Source organism: Apus apus, chromosome 7, assembly GCF_020740795.1.
Source record: "Apus apus isolate bApuApu2 chromosome 7, bApuApu2.pri.cur, whole genome shotgun sequence".
NCBI lineage: Eukaryota > Metazoa > Chordata > Aves > Apodiformes > Apodidae > Apus > Apus apus.
The window spans coordinates 11,871,163-11,898,366 of NC_067288.1; the positions used below are offsets into that span (position 1 = coordinate 11,871,163).

General features: G+C 38.8%; 2 protein-coding genes and 1 long non-coding RNA gene across 9 annotated transcripts in view; 1 reads left to right on the top strand and 2 right to left on the bottom strand.

Annotated features, from left to right (window-relative positions):
- Nucleotides 1-5,815, bottom strand: part of S1PR1 (sphingosine-1-phosphate receptor 1) — a 57,918-nt gene extending 52,103 nt beyond the window's left edge. For all 6 annotated transcript variants that reach the window (XR_007890075.1, XM_051625347.1, XM_051625344.1 and 3 more), the window contains exon 1: nucleotides 5,701-5,815. Coding sequence is in view for 5 of the 6 variants with exons in the window: in XM_051625347.1 (XP_051481307.1) it covers nucleotides 5,701-5,779 (79 nt within the window). In the remaining variant the exon portion in view is untranslated. The remainder of the gene's footprint in view (nucleotides 1-5,700) is intronic.
- Nucleotides 5,816-5,836: 21 nt separating this feature from the next.
- Nucleotides 5,837-27,120, top strand: DPH5 (diphthamide biosynthesis 5). Of its 2 annotated transcripts, none has more exons than XM_051625357.1 (8): nucleotides 5,837-5,898; nucleotides 6,087-6,269; nucleotides 9,568-9,692; nucleotides 12,927-13,035; nucleotides 22,483-22,603; nucleotides 24,761-24,800; nucleotides 25,859-25,962; nucleotides 26,876-27,120. In XM_051625357.1, the coding sequence occupies exons 2-8, from the start codon at nucleotides 6,135-6,137 to the stop codon at nucleotides 27,094-27,096; spliced, it is 855 nt and encodes a 284-aa protein (XP_051481317.1). In that variant the 5' UTR covers nucleotides 5,837-5,898; nucleotides 6,087-6,134; the 3' UTR covers nucleotides 27,097-27,120. The 2 variants fall into 2 exon arrangements, with proteins under 2 accessions (XP_051481317.1, XP_051481318.1); XM_051625358.1 differs by having other exon boundaries at nucleotides 5,889-5,921.
- On the bottom strand, nucleotides 6,375-8,927 carry LOC127387243 (uncharacterized). The gene is made up of 2 exons (XR_007890076.1): nucleotides 6,912-8,927; nucleotides 6,375-6,783 (listed from the first exon to the last, which is right to left on the bottom strand). It is a non-coding gene; the product is annotated as an uncharacterized LOC127387243 (long non-coding RNA).
- Nucleotides 27,121-27,204: the final 84 nt, after the last annotated feature.

The following is a 27,204-nucleotide window of genomic DNA, read 5'->3' on the forward strand; positions in this document are numbered from 1 at the left end:
CAACTACACTGCTGCCTGGAATATTGCCACATTTTGTACAGGAGAGAAGTTAAATATCTGGAGGCCCTCAAAGCTCAAGTACAACTTCTCAAGGTCAGACCTACTGAAATGGTGGATGAATTGAAACAGAAAGATTTATAGATGTGCCATTTTGTTCATCACAAGAGGCTATTAAGGAAACTTGGTAACCACGGGTGAGAGGCAAAGTCCTGACAGAGTAAAAAAAATAATATAAATGGTTGAGACATAAAACAAAGGGAAGAAATAAACAGGCGATTCTTATTACAGGATAAGATTAATAGGGGGGAGTGCCATAGGTCTTGGTATCAGGATCACTGCTCCATAAATTTCCTCAAGAACTGAAGCCATGAAGAAACAAGAGCCATGAAGAAAAAAAGGCAGTAGCTGCGGAGAATTACAACAAGTGGAGGCTTGATTCTGCTGCCAATTAATTGAAAAGCAAAATCTCATTTGATTCCAACCACAAAAGGACTAGGTCTTTTATGACCACAACTAAGTTTAAGAATTAATATGAGCAATTCTAGTATTTATAATTAAGGAGGAGATAACTGGATTAGTAATACATAATGGAAGGAAATGTTAAAATCCTTCCACTCAGCATTAAGATCCAAGTTACAGGTAGCATTTTGATGAAAAAAAACACAACACAATGTGATGTAATGAAAGTGGAACAATCAAATTCAATGTTTTTATCCAGAAAAATTCCACTTGTTGTGAAAAGAACTGCAAGCAATAAAAGAAAACTTGTATGGCTGCAATGCAAATGATGCAATGTCTTAAATAATGCAATCAGCAAAGTCAGTAAAAACTTACTTTTAAGATTTCTTTACTTAGATAAAGCTACAGCTGAATATCAGGAATCTTATCTATGGAACACCCTGAAATAACAACAGGAAAGATTTTAATGGTTTCCCATGAGTAGGGAAGAATTCCGTGTATCTGTGTGCATTATTTTACCATGTTAGTAAAGCAACATACTGACAAATGTTGTAAAAATGCAACTTAAGCAAGTTAGTAGTGCTATAAGTTAACAGACATTATATTATCTACTGAGATAGGTTTTTTTATTCCTAGCATAAAGACCTTATTATTTTGTTTAGCAATTGCCTGTCCTGAAGCCCTTTCCCAAACAAGCTTTCACAATTAATTTTACACTTTAATAGGGGGAGATAATGAAAGAACTTTTAAATCTTACCAAGTTGTTACTACTTCTAGCTACCCCAGGTGTTACAACTTTACAAGAAAAGAGCCTATGATTTTTTTCACAGAGGAAATCACATGCTATTTGACCAAACCCCTGAATTTCATTAATACTGACCCTAAAAAAAACCAAAATCCGAAACCCAATACCAAACACAAAGAAACCCGTCTTTTAATGGGAAAATAACTACCATATCAAAGGAATGAAAGTAGTTTCACTAGAGAGAGCCAGAACAAGCCTTATGAGATGTCTGTAATTGGTGTTTTGCAGACCCTTCATAGTAAGGCAATTTAAAAAAAAATAGAATAAGGCATTCAGAGTATTGTATTGGTAAAGTTCATTAACAAATGAAATACTTTTTACCACTAAAAGACTTTATCAAGTTTCACTCATACCCAACAAAGAGCAGTGATGTTCTGATTTTAGCCATTCAGCACATAGCCTTGAAAAAGTTTCCTAGTGTTTCAGTGACAGGGAAGTCAGCTTGCTAGACCTGACTTTCTACTGTACACAGTACAGATACAATACAGTATAAATACGCATATAAGTAAATACAGAATTTTGGATGTACAGAATATGGTGTGTTATTTCAAGTAACCCTTCAGACTGACCATAAATTTTGCATACCATGTAGCCTCCCCTGGTGTACAAATACATCTTTCTCATTAGAGTTTTTAATTGAAATGGGTCCCCCTCATCAAGAACAGCTTGTGCAAGCAGGCACAGAACACCAGAAAGAGAATGGCAACCTAATGAAAGACTACTTAATCTCCTCCCTTTCCATCTCCACTTTTGCATCAAACCTCAACCAACTTACTGAACTCCTCCTACACAAATTTGGAAGACAAAGCAGCTGTGACATGGAAACCTACTAAAAAAAAGAAAAGAAAATCCATTTAAAAAAACACCATCACCACATCTTCTGACAACTGCAGCTTGAACAGAAAGATAAAATATTTTTGACAGAATGCTACCCTAGGCTGCTGTTGCACTCTCTCTCCAATAATATTCTGGCTGAGAAACATGTGACATGTCTCCTACTCCAGCTCTCAGCTGCTACAAAAAGGGTTTCATCACTTGGAAACAACTTGCATACCTATCTGAGCTGCGTTGCAGTTGGCATGACTGGATAGTTGCAACCACCATAACACAGCATATATTTATCTCTCCCTGAAGCTTTTAGAAAGATTATCTAGTAACAGAGGTAACAGACATATCTGTCCTCTCAAAGACAACTTTTCATAGATAGCAATTATGTCTGCATGTCTAGAAGGATAAGAAATAACAAAGAAACAACCAGATCTTGAACACTGCAGAAAATGGCCTTGCAGGAAATGTGTCCTTATTGAAGAAAGCTCTCCTCTACTTTAGAGCTGAGTAAATTTTTTGCACTGCAAACATTAGTTAATGGAGTAAGGCTGTAAAAAAAAATAAGCCATGAATTTGTAAAAGACTAGTTAAGTGGGAACACCTACCATAAACAAAGATCCCATTGTGTTAGGCTGCATATCATGGTGTTTATAGCTTGACCATGAATACAAGAATGGTGAGTCTCGAGCTTACTCCCCCCTCCTTCTTTTCTTAAATCCACAATGTTTTGCAGCATGTATCAAGCATTTCTTAGAACAATCTGACTGGTTCATATCTGTTCCAAGATCCTCAAAAAGCTGTAGAATGTATAAGCAGTATGTGAGGTGTTACTCCAACAAGACAATAGGCCAGTTAAGTCAAAGAACCAAACCCTGCTGTTCATGACATCACTGTAAGTCGAGAAGATCCCTGAAAGCCATACCTGATGAAGTTATTGGGTCAGAAAACTTCAAACTTAATTGTATTGATTTTCTAAATTGCTATCCATTTACCGTGGTTTGAGCTCAGGCTCAACAATCATATATTCTGTATGTCTAATATAATGAAAGGACAGCAAGTAGCATGCTATTTGGTAGAGAGTACAAAGGAGTTTTTCTGCTTTTTTACTTCCCAGTCATCTTATTCTTCCAATCACCTAAGAAATTTACTGCGATTTTCAATAAAAACAGGTGGTTCTGCAGATGGTCTGAAATGCAGTGCAGCATACCCTGAAACAGATCATAAGACAACTGAGTCTATCTCTAAAGACTATGTATCTTCTTTTTAGTTTTGTAAAAAAATTTCAAAGCAAACTAAACTGAATCACAGAAACACAGGATTGTAATTGGTAAAAAGTGTTACAGGTTAAAACAAACAAACCACTCTCCACACCCACCCCCCAAAATAAAATACAACAACAAACAACAAATAAAACAGCAAAAGGAAAAAAAAAAACGTAACTTTTAAAGACATAAGCCTTTTTGCTCATTATATAGGAACTCTGCAAGGGACAGCAGCATCAACTATTCCTAAGGTTAATAACAAATAACAAATTCGTACACTGCACTTACACATACCACATTTTCATGAATGTGTATGCACATTCAAAGGCCAGCTTCTATTGACTTAAGTGGTTTAATATGCTCTAAAATCCACAGCTCCAATTTTGCCTTTCTTTATACTAATGAAAATCCTAAATAATTGCTCTGAAGTCAGTATGCACTTGTAGGACAAAGATGAAAAGAGCAAGAGGGTCACTTTATTTCATAGTTTAGCTTGATACTTTTGTGAATGATTAACTCTAGTGTCACAGACAAAGAATGTAAGTGCCTTTGATTTGTATGTTTATGTAAAATAATGGAAAATCTGGGATACTGAATTGACCCACAATAAAACTGCATCATGAAAGACTGATTGGGAAGGGTATTCATGTTTTAGAATACATTATGAATGAAAGAGGCTTCTGGAAACACTGTTCAGAAGAGACAGAAAGAGATGTTCAAATACTGTGCCAAAAGAATCTGAGGCTTTAATCACGAGACAAATTAACTCTTTACTTTTATAAGAATTACAGAACTATTAATGTCAACTATATACAAAGACAACTATTCAAAACTCCCAGAAAAATGTGGTCAAGCATTCAGTGGTCACTGGTATTGTGTATGATGTATGTTTACCTCTTTGTGGTACACCTTCCAGGCATTCTTTTGCTACTGTTTTGGGAAAGCTAGTGGCCTCTTTATCTGTTACATGTACAGTACAGACAGTGCTGCAGCATCACAGAATTACTGGTATTAATCCTCCCCTGCTCACACCGTCCTATGCTGACTTGGTAGAATTAAATAATTAAGTATGTTGGCTCTTTGGAACCATTAGCAAATCCACCAATTGGATGGAATTCAGAATCATATAAATCCCATATTCCTATGTACCACTAAAAGGAGTATGCTGCTGCAAGCCAAGCTTGAATTTATACCATTTACTATTCAGTAGAAATGAAAATCCTTTCCTCAGACTACTGAGGGAAAGTAAATTCTTTGCCTGCCTTGGTGAAAAAAAAAAGACAGAAAAAAAATCCTTCTTCAAATTTCACACATTTTCCTGCCAGACTTCTCATGGCAGGAGTGTATTCTGCTTAACCCGTAGTCTTGTTCTGCTAGCACTGAATGCAATAGCTTTCCTGAACTATCACTAGCAGTGACTCAGATAACTAACATAGTCTTCTAATTTTTTCCCCATGCTCAAATTTTAGGAAACAAATTCTTTAAGAGTTTAATCAATTCTACTGCAGAACTTATCACCACACAACTGATAGTAAAATTAAATGTAAATTTGAAAAAAAAAAAAAAAGTTAATTTCCCTTTGCATATTTACGTTTTCAAGCAGATTTTTTTTCTCCTAAAAACATTTAAAATGTCATAGACATTTGTATGAGCAGCAACCCAAACCAGGCATTTGTTAAACTTTGATATAACATCACCAGACCTTGGTTTTCAAAAAGAAAAAAGCAACACTAACACCACACCACTCTGATGAACTGACGGGGTTCAACAGCGTTTGGCCTCTTTCCATACACTCGCAGCCCTGCGCTCCCGCAACCACGAGGCGCAAAGGTCTCACAGGCTTTAGCGCGAAGCTGAGGCTCCTACACAGGAACCTGTTGCAAGTGTAACAAGTGCTGTTGACAAAAAAACCCCAACTTCCAGTAAGAGTATTTCAGGCTTGAAAGTCTGCTAGAAAGACGTGTGCTCCCAAGTCTCATTAAAGGAAGACGAAAACACCAAACCAACCAGTAATTTGGGGGAAGCAGGAGGGTAAATCTGTACTCCTCAGGGGAACGCACCTGCTCGCCAGCTTGCCTTGCTGCAGGGCAGCAGGAGGAGACCCAGAGGGTCCCACTCAACAGAACAACGCAGATTTACCCAGTAATAAACAAGCCTTTGGAGGAGCGCAAAGAACGCGTGTCCGCGGCAGGCTCAGGCCCGGCCTCTCCTGAGGCGGGCCCGGGTGCCAGACCGCGACGCGCCGGCCCGGCCTTCAGTGCGGCCCCGCCGCCTCAGCACGTCCCTCAGGGGGAGGCGTCTCCGGCGCCAGTTGCGGGCGGCTCCGCCGCCAGACGCGGCACTTACCGAGCCCCAGCACCGGGATGCTCCTGCCGCTGGCGAGCGGCAGCGCGGGGCAGCCCGCAGCCCCGCCCCGGCCGGCCATGCCTAACGGCGGCGGCCGCGCTCCCCGCCGCGGGGGACTACAGCTCCCGGCAGCCCCTGCGCCGCCGCGCGCCGGAAGCGCGGCGGGAGCGCGCCGGGTGGCGGAGGCGCGGGAGGCAGGTGGGAGACGCGCCGGGGAAGGGGTGAGGAGGGAGGGAAAGGGAAAGGGAGGGAAAGGGGCAGGAAGGGGGAGCGCCTCTGCGCGAAGAGGCGGGTGACAGGAGCGCGGAGACGTGGGGTCTGCGCGGCGGCCGGTGTGGCGGGGCGGCGTGAGGCCCCGGCTGATCCCCGTTTGCCTCCCGTGCCAGGTTTCAGCGGCGACACTGGGTCTGGCGGCTGCCAGGGCCTCGCCAGGCATGCTGTATCTGGTCGGTCTGGGCTTGGGAGATGCCGAGGACATCACGGTGAAGGGGCTGGAGGCGGTGCGGCGGTGCCGCCGGGTGTACCTGGAGGCCTACACGTCCCTGCTGACGGTGGGGAAGGAGGCGCTGGTAGGTCCTGCCGCCGCGGTGGCACCAGGGCCCTCGCCCCTCGGGCACGGCAGCGAGGAGGGCTGGGGCTGGTGGGCCGTCAGCGGGAGAAATGAGTGGTGCATGTTCTCGGGACAAGTGTTCTTTAATACATAACTTTCACACACTGTATTTTATTGGAAAAATCGTTTTACTACCTTCTGAGAAGACTGGAATGAAAATAATATTTGCTTTCTATAAGTAGTGTTTGTATTTTGACAGTAGTTTTCGTCTCAAATTATAACATGACAATCCTGAAAAGATGGGGAACTTGGTCAGCAAAATGTATGAACTGATTTAAAAAAAAAATAAAATAAATGGGCATAACAGAAAAATAGATGTTTTGGAGCCTTGGACCTCAGCATCAGTCTGAGGTGTCACGATGCCTGCTGGGAGTAACAATTCTGATGTCTCAGGTGTCATTGTTTATTTGTGGGCCAGGTTGTCTCACCATGTTGAGTCTTCCAGAACATAGACAGTTCAGTCAAGAGATGGGCTGTTGAACAACAACAAAGCTTTTTGTTAGTAAACACACCTTATGGAAGAAAACAGTAGTAAAAATGTGGCTTCACTGGTCATGGAAAGATAAAGTTTAATCTTACAATACTAAAAAAAGGGACTTACCTCCCATAGAGCAGGGATTTCATGTCCACATAACCTGTGTAGTACTTTACAGAGATGCTATTTGGTCTTGGATACTATATAGCCATAATATACTTGTATGGCTATCCATATATACATACAGCACGTGAGACTTTTAGCTTGTACTCAGCACTTTGTAGTTTCCAGATAGAAGCTAGGCTAGAATACTTGGGGCCATCTCTGGTATATCTGCTGCATTTTGAAATGAAGATCTCCATGTTTTTCTTCTGGTTTTCAATACACTGAGGCAATCTGAATTGAAATTAATCTGTTAAAAAACTTTTTTTGTCGTTAGATTGTTGGAAAATTGCAAAATTGAAATTACTACTTGGATATTTTTACTTTGCAAAATCTGCATTTCCTATTAACAACAACAAAACAGATGGATTTCTAGCTAGCTGAAAATAAAGTGTTGAATAATAGAAAAAACTGAATGTTTTTGGCATGGTTACTTTTCAGGGTTTGTTTAAGTCTTTTGGAAACCTTGAGGTCCCCAAAAATGAGATAATTAGGAAAAATCATCATCAAAGTAAAAGATGCTGTCTTACCTGAAGCTGCCTAAGAGGGAATACAGCAATAAGTCACCAAGTGTTGATAATACAGCCCAGTTTATATACAAATGACAAGGCCAGTTTAGTAGTCTGAAGATAGTCTCTCCTAAGCAACACAAAGTTATGGGAAAGCTCTTGAGATAAAGAACAGATTCTTTCCTGCAGGGGTTTTCTAGAAATTCTCCTGTGCTTATACTTTAAAAATCAGATCTTAAAATTCAAATGACACGACTCGCTGAGGTTATCTTGCTGGCCTAAAATGTATCTTAGAAGCTATTTGATGTTGACCATCTAAATCAGCCCTCAATTTGGTGAACGATCTGTTTGAACCCAGTGACCTTCAAGTGAGTCTACATTTTAGTTTTTGTCAGGAGAGTGTTTTTTATATATCCTGTAATTGTACTTTGATTTACCTTGTGGAGCAGTCTCAAAGCATGCAAATAGGTTCCATTAAAGGAAAACAAATTGAAAGCTGTGCTGGTGGAAGCACACCTAGTATGCTCTATAGCATGCATTTGCTTACTGGACTGGACTAAAGTTAGTCTGGTCTGATGGTAGACCCACCAAAACATACGTAGCATTGCTAGTGAGTTCTCACCACCAACTGTTTTGCTTTATGGATCAGCTACTGTTGCTGCTTCCTAATGTGCATGTAGCATAAGATACCTAGTGAAAACAAGTGGGGTGTCAGAATTTATTGTAGTTTGTTTAGTGTAGATGTTGGCAGTACTCCAGGGTAGCTGCCAACCCTTCTGAATCACAGATACAAGATTTGCTTATACATTTATTAGATCCCCTTTCTATTGAATCTGTATGAATTGCAGTCTGTTTCACAAGGAAAACAATATCCTTATGTTAAAAGAGGTAGAGAAGCTTACCTAAAAATGGTGAGGAAGTCATCTTTGGAAAAGGGAACCACAGTCTGTTTCACAAGGAAAACAATATCCTTACGTTAAAGAGGTAGAGAAACTTCCCTAAAAATGGTGAGGAAGTCGTCTTTGGAAAAGGGAACCAAACACAGTAACTGAGGTCCCATATCTGGTACTCCAGCTATTAGATGGATTTTTTATGGAAGCACTAGCCCATTTCTGCACAAGTATGATGATTCTCAAGTCAGTTCACTGGTTTTTGCAAGCAAAGATGAAGTTCTCCTGTGACTTCAGTGATAAGTCAGTGGGAGAATCTTTCTGGACCATAACTGACTTAATAGTTTTATCAATTTGTTAATATTTGTGATAACACCTAAATTTTCTGAATACTGCTTAGAAAAAAACCCACCACCTTTTTTGGTCTATACAATGGAAAAAACCCTCTATATAATGATGTAAATGTGTAAAATGTATGGTGAAACATGAGATACAGACACAGAAGTGTTCAGGGTGGTCATATAACATGTTTCTAGAACTAACTGAAGTTTTATTACACATGTAAGTTTGATTTTGGAAATAAAGGCATTTAAAACTTACAAAGTGACACAATGATTACTGAGCTGGTGAAGAAAAGCATGGGGGACAATCAAATATATGTTTATCTCTATACATGGTGAAGTATTTCTTACAGAGAACTGAAGATGAAGGATTAATATGAAATAATTCCTTAGATGTGGTTAGTCACAATGTGCTGAGGAAAAAAATCTAAGAAACTAAGTTGTGGTGTTGCTAGTGTCACATTTGTATCTGGTTTGATGTCAGTATTCTGACTAACCAAAGCAGTTAGGCTTAGGCTTGTGAGAGGGGATGCCTTACACTAGGACAAACAGTTAAATTAACTATACCTAGAGCCCACACAGGTACCCTCAGTGTGCAGGTGTCGTTGAGCTGTTTTTGGAGCACCTCCTCAACTGACACAGAAGGCATAAAAACCAAAGAATCAGAATAATGTGCTTGACTAATTTTTGTCAACTTAGGAGCTGCTTAATATTCCTGCAAGGGGAGGCAGGGTTCTAACACATAGGTCAGACTGCTAGGGAGAATAATGAGGTTGGCCTTTCCAGCGTCTTGTCCATGTTCTTGAGTGAGCACCCAGTGAGATGTGAAAACACTCCCAAGTGTCCTATTTTGATGCTTCTTATTAATTTCAATTTCTAGGAAGAGTTTTATGGAAAAGAATTGATTTTGGCTGACCGAGAAATGGTGGAACAAGAAGCAGACAGCATTTTAAAAGAAGCTGATGTTTGTGATGTCGCATTTTTAGTAGTTGGGGATCCCTTTGGGTAAGACAAAGGAAAATTGTAGTTATTGCTCTAGTTTGGTCACTCTCTTTATTCAATAGGAAGCAGCCATACTCTGTAACTGTAATTCTTTATGAAGAAGCTGTTTCAGACCAGAAACACTTTTTAAGTCTGTATATTTTTAATTGGATTAAAATATACATACAATTGTCTACACTTTATCTTGCTTTGGCATTTCCTTGCCCATACATCCCTTACAGACAGGAATGTTGGCCATCCAGGATATGTAAATCTTCCCTTCACTTACCATTTAATTCTCCATGCTAGCTTTTATAGCGAATATTTTGTTCCAGGTTTTATCTGCTAATAGAAGAAATCTAGGTTATCATGTAAGACATGGCTATGTTTTGAGAGTATCCTTTTAGTTACTATTTGTGCTTACAAACTGCAGCTTTTATGCTCAGTTGTTTTAGAGTGAATACTGATTGTTGGTTGTACAGTGCTTCTGCTTATATGCTAGTTTTTAAAAACACTTAGGTCGTTATGTCTTCTCATTTTGGTTTATTAAACCTTTTGTTTCCACTTTTTATTTCTGCTGAAAAATATTGTCTTTCTCTGTCACCAGAAGGATCCCCTTCTGTCTTTTCCATCAGGCATCATCAATCTGTAATGTCAAGCCATACAGAAGAGCTTTTAGTCTCCAGCTGGTGATTTAAGGTTTATACCACAAAGTTAAGTGGCACAAGAAAAATCAAATCACTGAGCACCTTATTTGTGAGTGCAAAAACAGAGTTTATGAAAAAGACCAGTGTGCACATCCATGAAAAGGGAATAATTTATGTAAATACAAGTTGAAGGGAATTGGCAAGAGAATATTACATTAAACTAGTACTTATGGGCAGATTATGCTGTATTTCAGAAATATTAATTATACTTTCAATGCACGTTAACATTAAAATTAGAATTCATGTAGAGTGTCAAGCCACGTTACCTGTACCCTTGTGCTCTGATCCAGTGACTGATACAAGTACACAAGAAAAAAACACAAAAACCCAATATATATTAAAATATAATTGCTCCTTGTAAGCAGTATCTTGATCTGCCTCAGTTGTCATTTTGTGTCAAAATACTTCAGTTCTGATTAAGATACTACATTACTGTAGAAAACTACTCTTTTTTGAATGAGTTGTTTCCCTTTAAATGTTTATGTTCTTAGCTCTTAATATGGCAGCTAGAACTACTCTATGCCCACATAGAGCTCTTAGGATCTAAGAGTTCATGAGGTTATGAGGAAGGAGTACTGAATGTTTCTGTCCTAAGAGAAGCCATATGGTAGGAGGATAGAAGCCATGTGACTGCAGGTGATCATAGAGTTTCAAGTATATCTGCAAGTCAGAAAAGCACTTGACTGCCCTAGGAAATCTCAGGTGTTGCTGGTTAATGGTTGAAGTGATAAAACAAGCTCTGCCCATGTCATTCTTTTCACTGTTGTTCCCTGCAAGTTTCTATATGCAAATATGGTAACAGCTATGGATGTGCTAGCAGGAATCTGACAATTTTAGTAGTATACTGGAAAGCCAACCTGCACGTAGCCTGGTGCTAAGCATTCATATTATTACTACCTGTGAAACTTAAGATCTGTATCAGTGCCAGAAAATGCTAGTATATCTCTGGGTGCAGAGGGCTGACTCCATGCTGGCATTCACTGAGTGCTCATGAGGGCACTTCTGTTTTTAGTTACAGTAATTATAGAGAGATCGTTTGGGAGAAAATGCTGGCTATGACAAATTTCAGTGAATAAAGCCAGCTGATCCCTTGGTCAGTCTCCAGTGCTCCTTATCCTACATATGTGAAGGAGAGAATACAAAGCCATAAAACTACTCCTCTCTTCCCTTTGGGCAGGCATTCTTAAATCACCTTTGCTTATGGAAGTTAGGAGCATAGTTTGTTTACTAACCAAAGTGTTGGTTTAAATCACTTTATTGCATTGTCCTAGGTCTGGGAGGCTGTTTGTATCAGGGTTTCTGATTTTCTAAGTTCAGATTCCTCTATTGCCTTTTTCCTCCAGTGAAACTGATTTCTTTTTAAAATGATTGATCTTTACAGCCTTGCCAGCTGCTGCCACATTTGTGTTCCAGTGTGAAGCACCTGATCTGCTGATTGGTACTAGTCAGACACACAGCATCAAAATTATCAAACTGAAAATCAGGGGAGTTCTGTTAGGGTAACTGAACCAAACCAGGGTGAATGCAGTCTTCCTATTTAATTATTCTAATTGGCATATGCTGTTTATTTCTTTGCTTCCTTCTTCAGAATGGCCACAAAGAAATGTGTGGTACATCTTGGAAATGAGATGGCTAACGCCATTGTTCAGGTTTGATAACTCTAGGCAAGGGGTAGGTGCTTTTCCATATTTCAGGTGGAAAATGAAGTGCCATGTATGTAAGCATACATGCAAGCAAGATACATATGTAAACACTGTTGCAATTAAAAGATTTGCTGGATCTATATGTGCTTACCATATGTAGTTAATCACTATGGCATTACCTCCAAGCCCAGTAGTTCTTGAATGAGTCACAGCAAGGTGTTTATTAAACTTTAGACCTGGAGCCAAATTTTAGTTCAGTTCTAAGCTTAACTAGAATATTCTTAATTATTTCAGCAGAAACTTGATCACTCAAACTTAGGCATTGTTAATTTGAGTAATTTGGCTTAAATATTCTAAAAGTTGATTTAGTCTAAGGATGTTTTTTCTAAGTACCACATGCAGTTTACCTCAGTCTGTTCAAAATTCTTGTGTCCGTGTTACTGCTTTCCTAGCATGCAGTGGTGCAGGTGGAAGAAGGCCTGGCTGGGCATCAAGTAAGGAAATATTGGAGTTTTGCTGAAGTCTATGTCAAATAGAGTTGACCTTTACAGTTCAACAGATGTCCAGCAGATACCTGCAGAAACAAAGGTTTCATGGAACCTTTCTTTTCAAGTAGTTACCCAAGATACTTTAACAATTGTGTTGGTGTTACACTTTTAATGATGCCAGAAAGCTGCAGAGAACTGTAAAATACTAAAGATGGCTGTATTTTCAGCTAGGGAAGATGAGATATAGAAGCCTTATTGGAGTTTTCACTTTCCTGTAACTATTAATCAAGTGCTTGTTGATCTTTTGGCACCTTGTCATTGTTCTAACTGTGAAGGGTTTCGTTTTATGAAAATATATTGCTAGTAACACTTGGTCACTTTATATTTTCAGTCTTCAATTCCTTTCTTTTCTGAACACAGGGCCACGACACACAGCGACTTAGTACTACGTGCAGTAAAATTGGGGATTCCATACAAGGTCATTCATAACGCTTCAATAATTAATGCAGTGGGCTGCTGTGGTTTACAGGTAACATTTTTGTATTTATGCTATTTCACAACTGCTAAAATTAGAATTGGTGACCTCTTTTACTGCTGCAGCAGTACATGTTGCAATCTGAAGTTTGAAGATCTGTAGCCACTGTACACTTCTGTTGTTAGAGTTTGTTAACACTTCCTTTTCAGCATGCTACTTGTCAGCAGAAGTCCCTTTGGTGAGCGCATGTTTAAGTGAATAGTAACACTTCTGTGCATCTCTGCTCTCTGACCTCCCTCTGCCCCAGGAGATATTGATCTATAAGTTATTTTACAGCTCAAGCATTGTTCATGTTGGCTTTCTTCTACTACTGATGGTCACCTGTTAAGTTTATTCTTAAATTAGGTTGTTATACTATTGAGAAATGTTCTTGTCATAAAAGGAATACATGCACAAGGGTGTCTGGGTGCCCAGCTCAGATCATAGTAGTTCCAAAATCTTGTGTATGATGCATTCTTTCTCTCTGAGACTAACCCATCTTCACTTTCTGCTTACCTGCTGAGAGAGGAGGGATTTGTCTAGCCAGGGACTGGAAGAATGAATGCTTCTTACATGACTAAGTAGAATAGGTCTAGTGTTCCCCAGGTAAATACTTCTTTACTTCCTTTTACACTTAGGTAAGTCCATTGTTTGCTTTTTGTTCTACATCGGTGTATGTATCATAATTAATCACATATAAATTAGTTGAAGCTTCCCCCTCTTGTTTTCCTTCATTACTTTAACATAGAACCTGCCCCCTCAAGGTTCAGAATTGTTCCCTGTGTATGGAAAGCCCTAAACTGAGCTCCCACTTTACAAAAAACAAAAGCAAGCACAGGAACGTAAGTGTACTACAGACAAGAGTAGAGAGTTTGAACAGTCAGTTATTACCACTGAAGGAGGAAGCATTCCTTCTTAGCTAAACATAAAAGAACACCATTAAAAAATTTCAAGAAACAACTGACGCCTTCAAATTGACACTGACAAACTCCAATAGCTTTATTTCAGTGCTGCCCAGCAGCAGAAAATCTTGCCATAAGTTACATACTATCTCTAGCTTTTATGACGTTTGAATAGTTTAAAATGTGGGAGACCTGTCTGATCTGGCAGTTCAGAGACACTGCATTGACACCTGTTCCAAGACATGAATAAAAAGGGAATACAACATAGGATTCACCTTCTTTGTAATTCTTTCTGTGAGCACTTTCTTGGTGATACCTGCGTATTGCTGCAAGACTTGACAAAAATTATCTTTTAGGAAGGAAATGTGCCCCTTGGTGTCTAAGATCTACATGTAGAGCAGACGGATGGCAGCTGTCGCATGACTGCACTTACCGGGGTGGGTAACACAAGAGCTGAGGCTGGGACGCACTCACCCTTTCCCCTTTTGGCTTCATCGTGGTGCAGTTTGCTTCTGCTGTCAAGCTGTTGACAAGTAGTTTCTACTACCCGCTGTCATTTTACTGTTATTTTACCTTCATTAGGAAGGAAGATGCAAGGCTCATGTTCCCAAAGAGAACAGATGACTTAAGTTGTATGAAAGTTTGCTTCCCCACAATGCCAGCTAGGCATAGGGAGGAGGAGGAGGATGGAACTCCTAGGCTAATTGAAAAAAAAAAAATATAAAAAAAATAGAAAAAGCAGAAAACTAACTGGGAATCTGTTACAAATGGCCCATGAGTTTTTTCACATAGGCAGAGTTTTGGAGATTAGTTTACTATTTCCTTGTCCCATGCTGAAGGGAACAGGCTATGAAGGAAACGTGATGTTACTCACTCTGGCTTTAGTCCACTTTTCCATTCTGGCTTGGGAGGGGCTGCCTTCTCATAAGTCAACATTCCTGTTGTTGTATAAAGCATTTTAGGAAATAGGGATCATATTGTGTTACCAGAGAGACTATAACCAGCTGTGTGTTTAACTCTTAATTGCATAAACCGCAAGTGATGGCTATCTTACAAAAAAGCATCCTGTGATTTAATTAGGCTTGTAGTGGAAGTTTGTGAATTTTTCAGCAGTTTATGTTCACGGCTGTCTCTTGCCATCAATTTAGGTTTGAAGTTACTGTGTTTCAAATAGCAAAGTTGCTGTCAAGCATAGCAGGGATTCCTCTTTTGCCTTACCACAGAGAAGGCTTGGCTTTTTTTCTTGTTGTAATCTGATTGTGATACAAAACCTCTTTCTTTCTTACTAGAGAAAAACAGGAAACACCTTTATATGCTGTTCTGAAAGCCATGTGTGTAGTGAGCTGTAACTGCTGATTAGGTCCTCAGTAAAATGCAGCTACAGCCCAGTCTGTTTGCAATAGAACATGTCTCTTGTCATCAGAACCATGTTTCTGTGCAGCCAACAACATTCTGGTAGTTGCACAGTTTTCCTGTACAGTGGTGAATTACTGAAGTCAGTAGAGCATTAGTGAATGGTTTGTCACCTTCAATTCATCGATAATTTTTTTGCCAAATAGTAAAGTAGGGTTAATACCTATTTAAGCTTCTACAGATGGATATAATGAGCTACAGCTATTGAACACAGCAAATAGTATAACTTAGCAAAGTAACTGTCTGTGCATAAGGCTATGATTTGCTGTGGCTCTCTCTTTTTTGCTGTTCTTGCTGTGCCTCACTGTCAGATTTTTTTTTTCAACAACATTTTCCCTCAAAAAAAAAAAATACAGCTGGGGGGGGGACTCCAGGGAAAGTGCCTATGTGTGAGTGCCTCTTAGCACATTCTCCTCAAGTTCACCTCTCTTGTCTGGAATCTGGTAGGTATGTTGATCACTCTGGCTCCTGTTGTATTAAAAACCACCAATGAAAGAAAGTCATGTGGTTTGGTATCTGTGCACACTGCCAGGGAATTCAGGGAGGGGGGACAAATCCCCAGGGGAAGGCCAAAATTCTCAGAGAGCGCTTCTAGTAGGTGGTACTAGTCAGACAGTTCAGCTTTCCTCATCAGCACCTGCACTGTAGTTTCATAGCTCTGGAAAGCTTAGCATTTTAGGTAAAAGGTTTACCTCTGTTCTACTCACTACTAAGCTACCCTGTGAGCAAGACATGGCCTTGATTCTATCCAGCTAGGATTCAGCATTGCAAGCTGAGAACAAAGGAAGAGCCTAGCCTGATTTCCATGGCTTTATCTGTACCCACACTCAGTTTTTCAGAATAGGGCTGATTGCTGAGGCTTTTTGCCTTGAATAAGGAGGCAGAAAACTCAGTATCTCTAATTTACACTTTTTTCCCTTCCTTCCTAATCTGCATGACATCTGGCTTAGTTTGGGATGGTCACTGACCAGAGTGGTGCTCTCAGGACAGAATTATCTCATAACCAGTTCTGGTAATGTGTCATAGAGATAGCAGTATGGATGGTCAGATAAATGAGGATGACTTTGCATCATACTGACCTGTGATGCACATGAATTACTGATGCTAATTGAAATACTTGAGATAGTAGAATTACTGTATAAAGAGAGGATTGAGAACTAAAGTGCAAAGCTGGAGGCAAGCCATGGGATGAGACAAAAGACTAAAATAAGCCACGTATTTCTGGGAGAGTGGCGTTAGTTTTGAAAGCATTTACTTTATATTTTGGTAGGGTAGCTAGGAAAAAAACACGTCATAGCAAAGACCTGCCTTTCTTTTGAAACATACCCACTTTCCACCTGAATAGCTTCAGAACAAACATCTGCATGTCCCCTTGTTTCTTCCAGTGACTCATATTGATTTTTTTGTTTGCAGTCCAGTTAATTCTTGTAAGACAATTACAATTCTAAAATAGTTTTGTCTTTTCACTACTAGCTCATCACTGAAATGCAAAAGCAGTGCTTACTGTGGTGTTTTTGAGTCTTTACTCAACACGTGAGTACATTTTCAGTGTTAAGTAGAAAAATATTACTTATAGATAAGTAAGCTGAAGGATGCTATCATTACTCACTGTGTTCATAGTCAAATAGAAAACCTGTAGTAGCTGCAGGAGCGGAACCTCTGAGTCCCACCCTCTCTCTGTGCCCTAATCTTCAAAAATACTCTGCTTTCATAGGAGGGGCTCTGCACAAAGTGGGTTTTATTCACTGACAGTTAAAACAAACTGTTTTCCATTATTGGTTTTCTCACTTACTACCAGCTTCTCAGCCTTTTAGGAATCCGCATTTGTTTCTCAAACCAATTGAAGGTTAAATCAGTGGTAGTTGCACTATTTTATTACTCATGATTCAACTTAGTGCCATTTATCACCAGCAAACATGACCCAGAAACATGCGTTTAATCAGAATAGGTTTTTTTCCTCCATTTATGTATCTTCATTTCAGATTAGCAACCCAACTGACAAGTGTGGGAGTGAGTAATTGTTTGATATTACTCAGAAGAGTCTTAGGAGGTTATTAAAGATAAGGTGACGTTACCTTGAAGGGAAAATCCTTTCCTGTTCCACTTTGCTTGGAGTTTTGGAATCTTTTGATAGCTGAATTTTGTTCTGCTTGTGGAGTAGGATGCAGCCAAGAGAAAAATGTGTTCTCCCTTGAGCTGCTTTTATGTGATTTGTCTCAGCTGCCTCTTGAAGACTGAAGTCATGTGGAGTGAGCTTCCCTCATCAGCCCAACATCCTTTTCTTAACAGTTCCTTTCTCTCTGGAAGGTGCTAGGGGGACTGGAGGTTTTTGGGACAGCTGAGCCGATCTGTTAGCTTGCAGTACAAAAAGGAGTCACAGCCCCGTGTGTGTGTATGGTAAAAACTTTCAATTTCATGTGGAGGTTCCCATGAGAGGCATTCAAAGTTGCCAGAGGTCTGTGGTACTAAATCTGATAGTGTAAAGGGCTAGAGCTAGGCTTGTGGTTGCTTTATATGAGCAATTACAAGCAAAAATAAAGCTTGACTGATTCTTGCTACCTCTTTGTTGATCATGGTCCTACTTCTTAAACTGTTCTCTGGCAACAATATATAGTATGAAGAAGAGCAGGAGCTCTTTAATCAGATGTATTTGGTCTAGAGGGTTGTTCACTGGTTACAGAGGATAAGGGAAAAAATTGTCTTGATAGGTTCCTTTTTTTTGAGGATGAATGTTGCATCATGTCAAAATTCTTATGACAAGGATAAATAAAGCGTGTCTAAGCTTTTCTGTGTGTGGTCATTGGGATTTATCAAGCAACCTGGGATAATGCAAGGTGCTCTGGTCTCAATTCCATTGAGGAATAGATGTAGGAGAAAAAGCTTCTCAGTGTCTGTCAGTGGGATGTGATGAGGCTGTGCAGTATCTTCATGGACAGAACACACCTGTCCTGTGACAACTGCCTGCAGTGTAACCTGTGACCATCTAAACACGGAACATAGCTGAGTAGCATTTAAGTCCTGTGGGTTTTACAGGCATTTGCATGTGTGTACAGGTGCCAGGTCTGAAAAATGTGATGTTAAGATTCCTTTTTACCTTCTTCCTCATACATGTATCCAGTTCTGAAGCTGTTTGAAGTTTTAGGAGAGGAGCTGGGCTCATAAGTGAAGAATTGCTTTGTCACCATTGCAGCTGATGCAGCAGTAATTCTGGGGAAGATGCTGTAAAAATAAATGTCTGCATTTTGAAATGTTTACTTCTTGATTTCTCTGCAGCTGTTGCCCTACTGACCTTTAATATGATCTTGCATCTTCTCTCCTGCTTGCTTTAGTATTTTTTAGAGGGGATAGGGGACCTTCCTTTTTCAATTTCCCTATTTAGTCTCAACTTTTTCCTTCTTTTTATGCCCTATGTTTTTGTGGTGATTAGCCACACCAGTGTTTTCAGTGAGGACCATTGATCTGGACAGCTTCAGGTATCTGATGTCAGACTGTCCATTAATGAAGCTGCTCAATAGTTTCACTTGCATGCAAGCTTTCTAAGCTGAGATAATGGTAAAGCACTTTTTCTCTCACAGTTTATCCTGGCCTTTCAATTAACAATGAATTCTGCTTATATAAACAAGTGTTAAAAATACTAACGGAAAACTGGCACCTCAGTACCAGAAGTTGCCACACATTCTTTCATATTGTGTGTGTAAAAAAAATAGGTGTTATAGCTTGTTCTGAGGTGATGAAAGTGTGAGGGGATGAACTGCAGTATTTTAAGCAGTCAGAGCATTGCCTTGGAGTAGAGAGTTCTGGCTTCCTTTCCTGTCTTCAGCTATTGCATTGCAAAATTTAAATGCACAAAGCTTTTCTTAAGCCCAGTACTGTGTGGTGAGGGGGGGAGGGGTATTTCCAAAGACTGAGGTCTTTCAAAATGATCTTTTGAAATCTTTCTGTGGAGTTTTTGAGCATTGGGGAGAAGGTAGAAACAGTTTGCAAGCTGACAGCCCAAAATATCCATCCAACCATTTCACTGAGTCCCTTTGAAATTCTGAAGTTTTTTTTTGCCTGAGCAGAATGCAGGCATTCTAACAAATTTGATGATTACTGCAAGTGTGATGCTTGAGATGGTTTAGCTTGTACAGAACAGATCTTGCCCACTTCTAAACCCCAGCTGCTTCACGTAGAGTGCAGCACACAGAAGACTGCTGTGAAACTTCATTTGTTCTTGCCTCTCTTTAAAGCTGTGCAAGCAACCGTACAGCACGATCCTTTCACTGACAGTAAACAGAGCTCTTCCTTGTCTTGTTAAACTTCTTAACAATTCCAAAGCATGACATTTATTCTTAGTTGTAATGTAATGTACCTTAGTTAACAAACGTGTCACAGTTTTATTCCAATCACGACCATGATTTCTGGAATTTTGGGACCCTACTCAGTCTTTTATGGTTGGTAGAAAGATTCTTTTTTTAATTTTAGTGGGCTCTGGCTCTGGTGCACCTGCTGTCCTCTGTAACTGCTGAATCCTTAGGACAGTAGTGGAATTTTTGGTATTTACTGCTCTCTCTGCAGTAAATTAGTAGTACTTTTTTGTGTCTGTAGAAGTGCTTATAAGTGAATTGGTTACAAGTTTTCCCCACTTTAATTTGAAGTAAAAATATCTATACCTTAATACTAGGAAATCGATGCTTTAGAAGTTTTGTTTTTGGGGGGTGTAAGTTGCAAAGGCATTTTTAGGAGGTTAATAAAATATGCACCCTTCCATCCTGCTGGTGTAGAAGCTAATTATGTGCTGTCCAGTTGCTGAGAAAACAAGTGTACTTTTTTGAGGCTGTAAGTACAGTTTTCTATTATATCAATACTTCCTGGAGATATTCTGAAGTTATTTCGGCTGTATAGACAGGCCATTTCTGACAACATTGTTTTATTCTTTTTTGACTTTCAGACTTCAGTTTTAATGCAAAACCTGGTGAACAAAGGACAGATTCAGTGAATCTGCCTGGCAGTGCTTGCACAGAAGGGGTAACTTGCTTAACTTCTTGTTGGCAAAGATGATGGAGAATCTGTGTAATGATCAGTGGAAAAGAGAAAAGGAACAGTCAGGACGAGTGCTGTAGGGTATAAAGTTAAATGCCCAACTTGTTTTAATATATGGCAGAGTGGTTTACAAGATCTTATTCTCAACCAAATACTTAGCAGATACTAACATTTTGCCTATTTCTGCACATCCTTTTCATAGCTAAAAGGGAGAGGTGGAAATTTCTTTCTTTCAGGTTATCAGAATGCCAAAGGGATGAGATCTGAGGCTGATTAAGGCTGCTTTCTGTACTGAAGGAGGGCTGCTGCTCTTTGGAAATGGTTGCAGTGGCTTTCAGGTGGCAGATACTAGGTTGCTACTGGACATTTCAGCAGTTGTTCATGACTGAAGGTGTACTACCAATGAGATGAAAAGATATTTTTCTCCCAGATGCTCCAACAGTGAAGGGGAGAAACCTTGTTCCAATAGTTCTTCAGATTTGGTACAAAACGGAAAGAGTTTTAGCTAGCCATATGAAAAACAGGTAAAATGTGGCTTGTTTTTTGTTTTGTTTTTCTAGAAGACAAGCCTGAAATAGTTAACAAGTTACATCAGGAGCAATTCCTTTGGTTCAGCCTGTATTTAGTTTACTGGAAGAACCTTCAGGTTGTGAAATGTACGCTGTGTGTTCTTGTCCTTGTGCTAGAATGAAATATTTAAAAGAGGAAATGTTTTCAGTAATGTTCCAGGAATCTTATATTAAATACTGTTCCTATCAGCATCAATGGTTAAAATTTGAGGTTTTGGTCCCTTGAAAACAAACATGTTTCTGCTTTGATTCAAATTCTGCTCTGCCAGCGTAAAGGATTTAAAACCACAACTTAATGCCACAATAAAAATAGGTAATCTGGGGAATCCCCAGATGGCACAGAGGTGCCAGTGTGACTTCTATGTGAGGTTGTCTTCTCTTCTAACAGCACATGCAGTGCCTCCTGTAGTGGCCTTGGAAAAGCAGTTTTTTCCTTCCAGGTTTATGGAGAAGCTAGTTCATGTAGCCATTGTTTTTCTAATGGGCTTAAGCAGACAGAATATGCACAAGCTGGAAAATCCACCTAGGATGGCCCCATTCCAGAGATTAATTGACCAAAATTGATGCATGGTTTTTCCCTTTTTCAAGTTGGTTACAAAAACTTCCAAGCCACATGCTGCCTTAGGTTACATATGACTTTGGCTTTTGCATCACTGGAAGTGGTTGGCAAGACTTGCTTCAAATGTCTTCACTGAGAATAGGTACTTACAGTAACAAAATATCTTAAGACCAAGAATAAAATCAGTGATTATGTTTGAATTTGAATCTGCTATCAGTATCTTCTTATCATATCTGCATAACAAATGTTGTATCTCTCTGCTTCATGCACAACCTGCCCGTCTTCCAATCTTCATATCCACTGTCCCTCTAGACTAACTTATTTTGCATGGTACAGCTTTCCTCTGCAGCAAAGTGCTTTTAAAATACAAATACTACTATATCAGTAGAATCAAAACATTACAAATATTATGGCATTATTGGAAGTTGCCTAGTCTTAACCAAAATAAGAAATAATAACTACTATTTTTTGTGCTAGTCTTAGAAAGTTTTGCCTTTTAAAGGACTGGAGAATAGACGGTGGGTTGCAAGTTACTTAATATACATTGAAAAGGGGATGCAGAGATAGGTAAAAACTTTACAGGTTGTTCTTTATTAATTCTTTAACATGCTTTACTGTTCAGCCAGTGAAAGAACAGCAGCACATCTCTATTATGAAGAATTAAAAACACTTCACTAATTACAGTTCTTATTAAAAAGGCAGGGAATGCAAGGGAATTCACTAGAACTTGTCAAGAGTTACAGAGAAGCACAGGGCAGCTTTTTAAAAGGAAGAATTATTTTTAATGCAATGCTTAGTTGTGTACTTAAGAAAGAGCCAACTTAAGCATCTTCTAGGAGGGTACACTTCCTGTGGTAAGAAACTTCTTCATTAACTAGGCTCAGGACTTGTCAGTGTTGCCAGTTGTTCATGATTTTCATAGCATTTGTTGGTATGCTCTACTGCTTAGGTTTTTCTTATTGTGTATGTGTGTTATTGCATTTGCCTTGTTTTTCAGTTGTACAGTTTTGGAGAGACGGTTTCTATAGTTTTCTGGACAGATACATGGAAGCCAGAGAGCTTTTTTGACAAGATCAAGAAGAACAGGCAGAATGGAATGCACACACTCTGCTTACTTGGTAAGCAGCAGCTACCCCTGTTCCTTAGCTACCATCTTCTGTGGCATCCAGGAGCAATCTTGATAGGCATGAGTCATTAAACAAATGCTCTTAGCTAATGTATGTCTTTGAAAATACACCAAAAATTGAAATGTTAGTGTGTGTGTACTTTGAGTGAGTTCAGCCCTTGTTCATGCTACAGCACCCAGAATTTTCTTAATTCCTCTTCAGAAAATCCAAAATAAATTATGCTTTTGTAGAAGTCAAATAGGAGCAGGAGGCCCATATTTGCTCTAAAGATCAGTGTGATATTAAGCTAGATCAGGCTCAGGATACAAATCAGATTGCAATGACAGCAGCTATATTTTATTGACTTAATTAGGTTAGAGCCCAACACATTTGACTTTCTGGAGAGCTAAATCAGACATTTAACTACATTTCTGCTTTGTAACATGGTATTCCCATTCCTAAATTACTCAATCTAGGGATGTTTTGGCAACATCCTTAGATGTGAGAAGCTTCAGTGCTGTAAAAAAATCCTTGCCAATCATGGAGCTGAAAGAGAATTCTGCTCCTACTTGACCACTGTCCCAGGGCTCTCCCATGGTGCTGTCTGATCTTTATCCCATCCAGTAATCCTTGGCTGGAAGCCATTTTCTGAGTAACTCTATTAGTCTAGGTAACTCCTTTAAGTGACAAAACTGCCTGTGTATAAACTATTAGGCAATTGTGTATTTGTATGTATAGTTATATATTTTTCTGTATCATCTTTCAGACACAGCTGCGATCTGTCAGTGCTAAATAAATTAATATTTGAAGTAAAAACAAAGTCTGTGGTAACTGGAGGAATCCTGAGCAGGAAACAATGTAAATGTGTAAGCATCGCTGCACATCAGACTTTCCAGTACCTTGAAAGTTTATTTCAAAACTAGCTAAAAATCAGACTTTTGGTAATTTGTTTTCAAGAAGAAGAATTACAAGTGTTTTGAATAAGGATTATTATAACTATAGTATGTTAAACTGCCATATTTTTCAGTATTTGCCATAATAGTTTCTATGCTCTCCCATTTTAACTTTTTTTTTACAGTAATGAGAGTAAAAATTTTGAAACCATACAATTGAATTATTAATCTCTTGTTTTAGTAACAGTTGTGGTACCTGCATCTAATTGCAGCTCACAGCTGAAAAATACCAGTTTCCAAGTTAATTGTTTCCTTAATTATACTTGGTCATTCTGGTCTATGTATTGATTATTTATCCAGCTAGATTACCAAATAAGCAAATGTGACATAAAAAGTTTAGGGCTGATAAACTTCTGAATTCAAAATGACTACACAGACATAAAAGCAACTTGGTAAACTGCATGAATAATCTTTCAGCTTTGCCTTTTAACCCCCTTTCTTCAGAGTCACTTTGGCTTAGGAGTTGATCGTGTATCTTAAGTAATATTTGTTTTAAGATCAAAATTAAAAATGTATCCAGCTTTCACTATGAAAATATTCTCAGGGCATTTGAATACAGATACTATTTGATTTCTTCTTGAAGAGATTATGGTCAACTGAGATTCATAAAATTGCAGATATGCAGAGTCTTACCTGACCCCTTCCTCTATGTTTTGCCCAATCCTTTTTTTTTCCCGTAACAAAGATTGTTCTAAGTTTTGATTGGGATGGGAAGGAAGTGCTAACGAAAGTCAGGTTGCTGCACAGCAGTGATGTAATCACTGTGAATCAGTCATACTGTTGTACCTTTTGTTACCACACTGTATTCAGAATTCAAGAGTAGTCCACATACCCTCCTGGTCTGCTTAAACATGCTGGCATTTAACTATCCTGTGGTAAAAATACCAGCTGTTTGTATACTTAGCAGTATTTTTAATAATCTATGTTGCTCTAAAATCTGTGAGACTTGCTCTATCTCTGGGTAAAATCACATGCATAAAATCACAATATTTTGTGATGAATCAACATGAACAAATAGAATGTGATCCATATTCCTTTTGCCTGGAAGAACTAAAATGTTGTTACAAAGTTTATAGAATCTACAAATTAAATCTACTAACTAAAATGTTATTATAAAGCTTATAGAATCTACTAATTAAATTTATCTACCTACATAAAAAACTTAAGTGGGAAGTTTGTAGGGAACCTGCTTTTAAATATCCATTTTGTTCTACAGATATTAAGGTGAAGGAGCAGTCTCTGGAGAACCTAATGAAGTAAGTCACCATTTTGAAAATAGACAGAAACACACCATGTATTTAAAAAGGATTTTTTTTTGTACAAGGAACAGAGGTTCTTGGCCTGTAGTCCAACATGGAACTTACCTGCCTTCTCCTCTTGCACTTCTCAGTGGCCATGGCCTTTTGTTTCTTACAAGGAGCAGATAATTTTTGTTCATTACAATAGGACCTTTACTTACAGTGACTGAAGTTGCAGCAGAACAATCTCTTTTTTAAACTGTTTCCATGTGTAGCATTAAGTCAGTATGAGTTGAGTTTTCTGTCTGGCAAATTAAATGTTACTTGACCTACTGTTCTGTCCAGTTCTGAAATAGATTAATAGCTGAAGCAGTTTTCTTGAATTAATTCTTCCTTACACTGGCTAGAAACAGTGCAAAGTACTGAATAGATACCACACTTTTTAAACAGCCAAATAAGCAATATATAGAAAATGCTCTTGAATTCATTTATCTGTATTCAAAAAAGCTTTTGCCACATCTTAATAATCTCTCTGCAATGTGTATATTTTGACAGTGGCAAATATGAATGGTTACTTTATATGCATGCTGCAGCTCTGGCCTAAATTAACGTTTGTGAAGTCTCACAGTATCATTGAGGTTTGTTATTCTGGAGTTTCAAAATAAAATGTTTCACTGAATCCACAGTTGGCAAAGAAAGCAGCATTTCATTTAAGACTATATTTCCAGTCTGTAATCATCTGTCTACAGGGCATTTGACAGAAAAGCAGTAGTTTGCCCTTGAATTTAATGCACCTTTAAAGAGTAGCTGCAAAACTTGCATATTGCTTCTAGCAGCTTTTAGGACTCAAATGATCTGCCAGCTGGAGGCCCTGCTGTTTCACAGGTGTGGTGAGAACACAAGAGACTTCTGTCTTCCTTGAAAATTCCATTCTAGTCTAAAAGGCCCAGCCTGAGAGCCTGGGCCTGTTTAAGTTCAATTTGCTGGTCGAGAAGTTTCTGAAATAAACTGTACGAACTGTAGAAATAATGAAATGGGTTATACATTTTTTTTTTTCTACTTTACTTTCTCTGCAGGGGAAAAAAGATATATGAGCCACCACGTTACATGAGTGTGAATCAAGCTGCAGAACAGCTTCTTTGCATTATTCAAAACAGGAGGCTCCAAGGAGAAGAACCAGGTACTATTACTACAACAGTTCTGTCTGTGATTATTTCTCTCAAGCTACACTTACTGATGAGCTTCTGAACCCTACTCCTTTCCTCTGAAATCTTAGCACTCACTTGATCTGCAGTGGAATTGGGCTGCCTTAAATCCTAGTTATGAGACGGATTTGGCAGAGCTTGAACATAATGTAGTTCAGCAAGTATATATGAACAAGCACTAATTGCTCCTCAAGGTTTAATCAAATTGTTAGCCTGGTAACCCTGTACTGTTTCTATCCATCTGTGAGTTCTTGATCTGTTAAGTTGCAGGAGGCAGAAGGATTTTGAGCATTTTAATCAGTTGAACTTAAAAAAATCTCTGCTACATTTTATTTAGATTGGTCACACTCTGCTCTACATGAGTATCAGCATGCATCTAAGGTTAACCCAATGATGCAGAACTGCGATTTTGACCTTGAATTCTTAACTCTAGTCAAGAGCAAAGTGTAAAAGTTGTTTAGTGAGATCAAGGGTAAAAACACAGCAACTATAGAGAACTCAGTGGTGTCACAGAAAAATTCTTTTTACTAAAAATCCATCTAGCTATATTCCTCTTTTTAAAATCCTTAAATACTGGTAAAATTTAAATCCTTTCATTTTATCTTTTATATAGAATGAAGCAGAAGCAGCAGTTTCCTCAAAGTGAGCACAATTCCTGAATTAATTTTGTTTTCTCTTTCTTATGCTTTCCCATTCTTGCTTATAAACATCCGTAAGATACAGCTTTATTTTTTCTGAAGAACAAACTTCTAGGCCACTCCAATAATTTAGAGACTTAAGTGTGGAGACTTAAGAAAATACTGTTAAGTTTCAAACATATTGAGTACTTTTTCCTTTATGATTGGACTGTTAGTCAATAAATGAAGCATTTAATCTTCTTTCTTACAGAAATTTCTGAGGACACAGTTTGTGTTGGGCTTGCACGTGTGGGTGCTCCGGATCAGAAGATTGTTTCAGGCACACTGCATCAGATGTCTATGGTGGAATTAGGTGGTCCACTACATTCCTTAATTGTTACAGGCAATATGCATCCCCTGGAATTAGAAATGCTTAAGCTTTTTTCTGTAGCTAGTTCCAGTTTTGAAAATATCTTTCAAACGACCACTTAAATAAAAATGGGGCATTTAAATTTATATTTCGTTTTGACAGCCTGAAGTTATTCCTGTGATTATTCTATGACTATTCCTGGTAACTTCAAAAGACAATGTAGGAACATA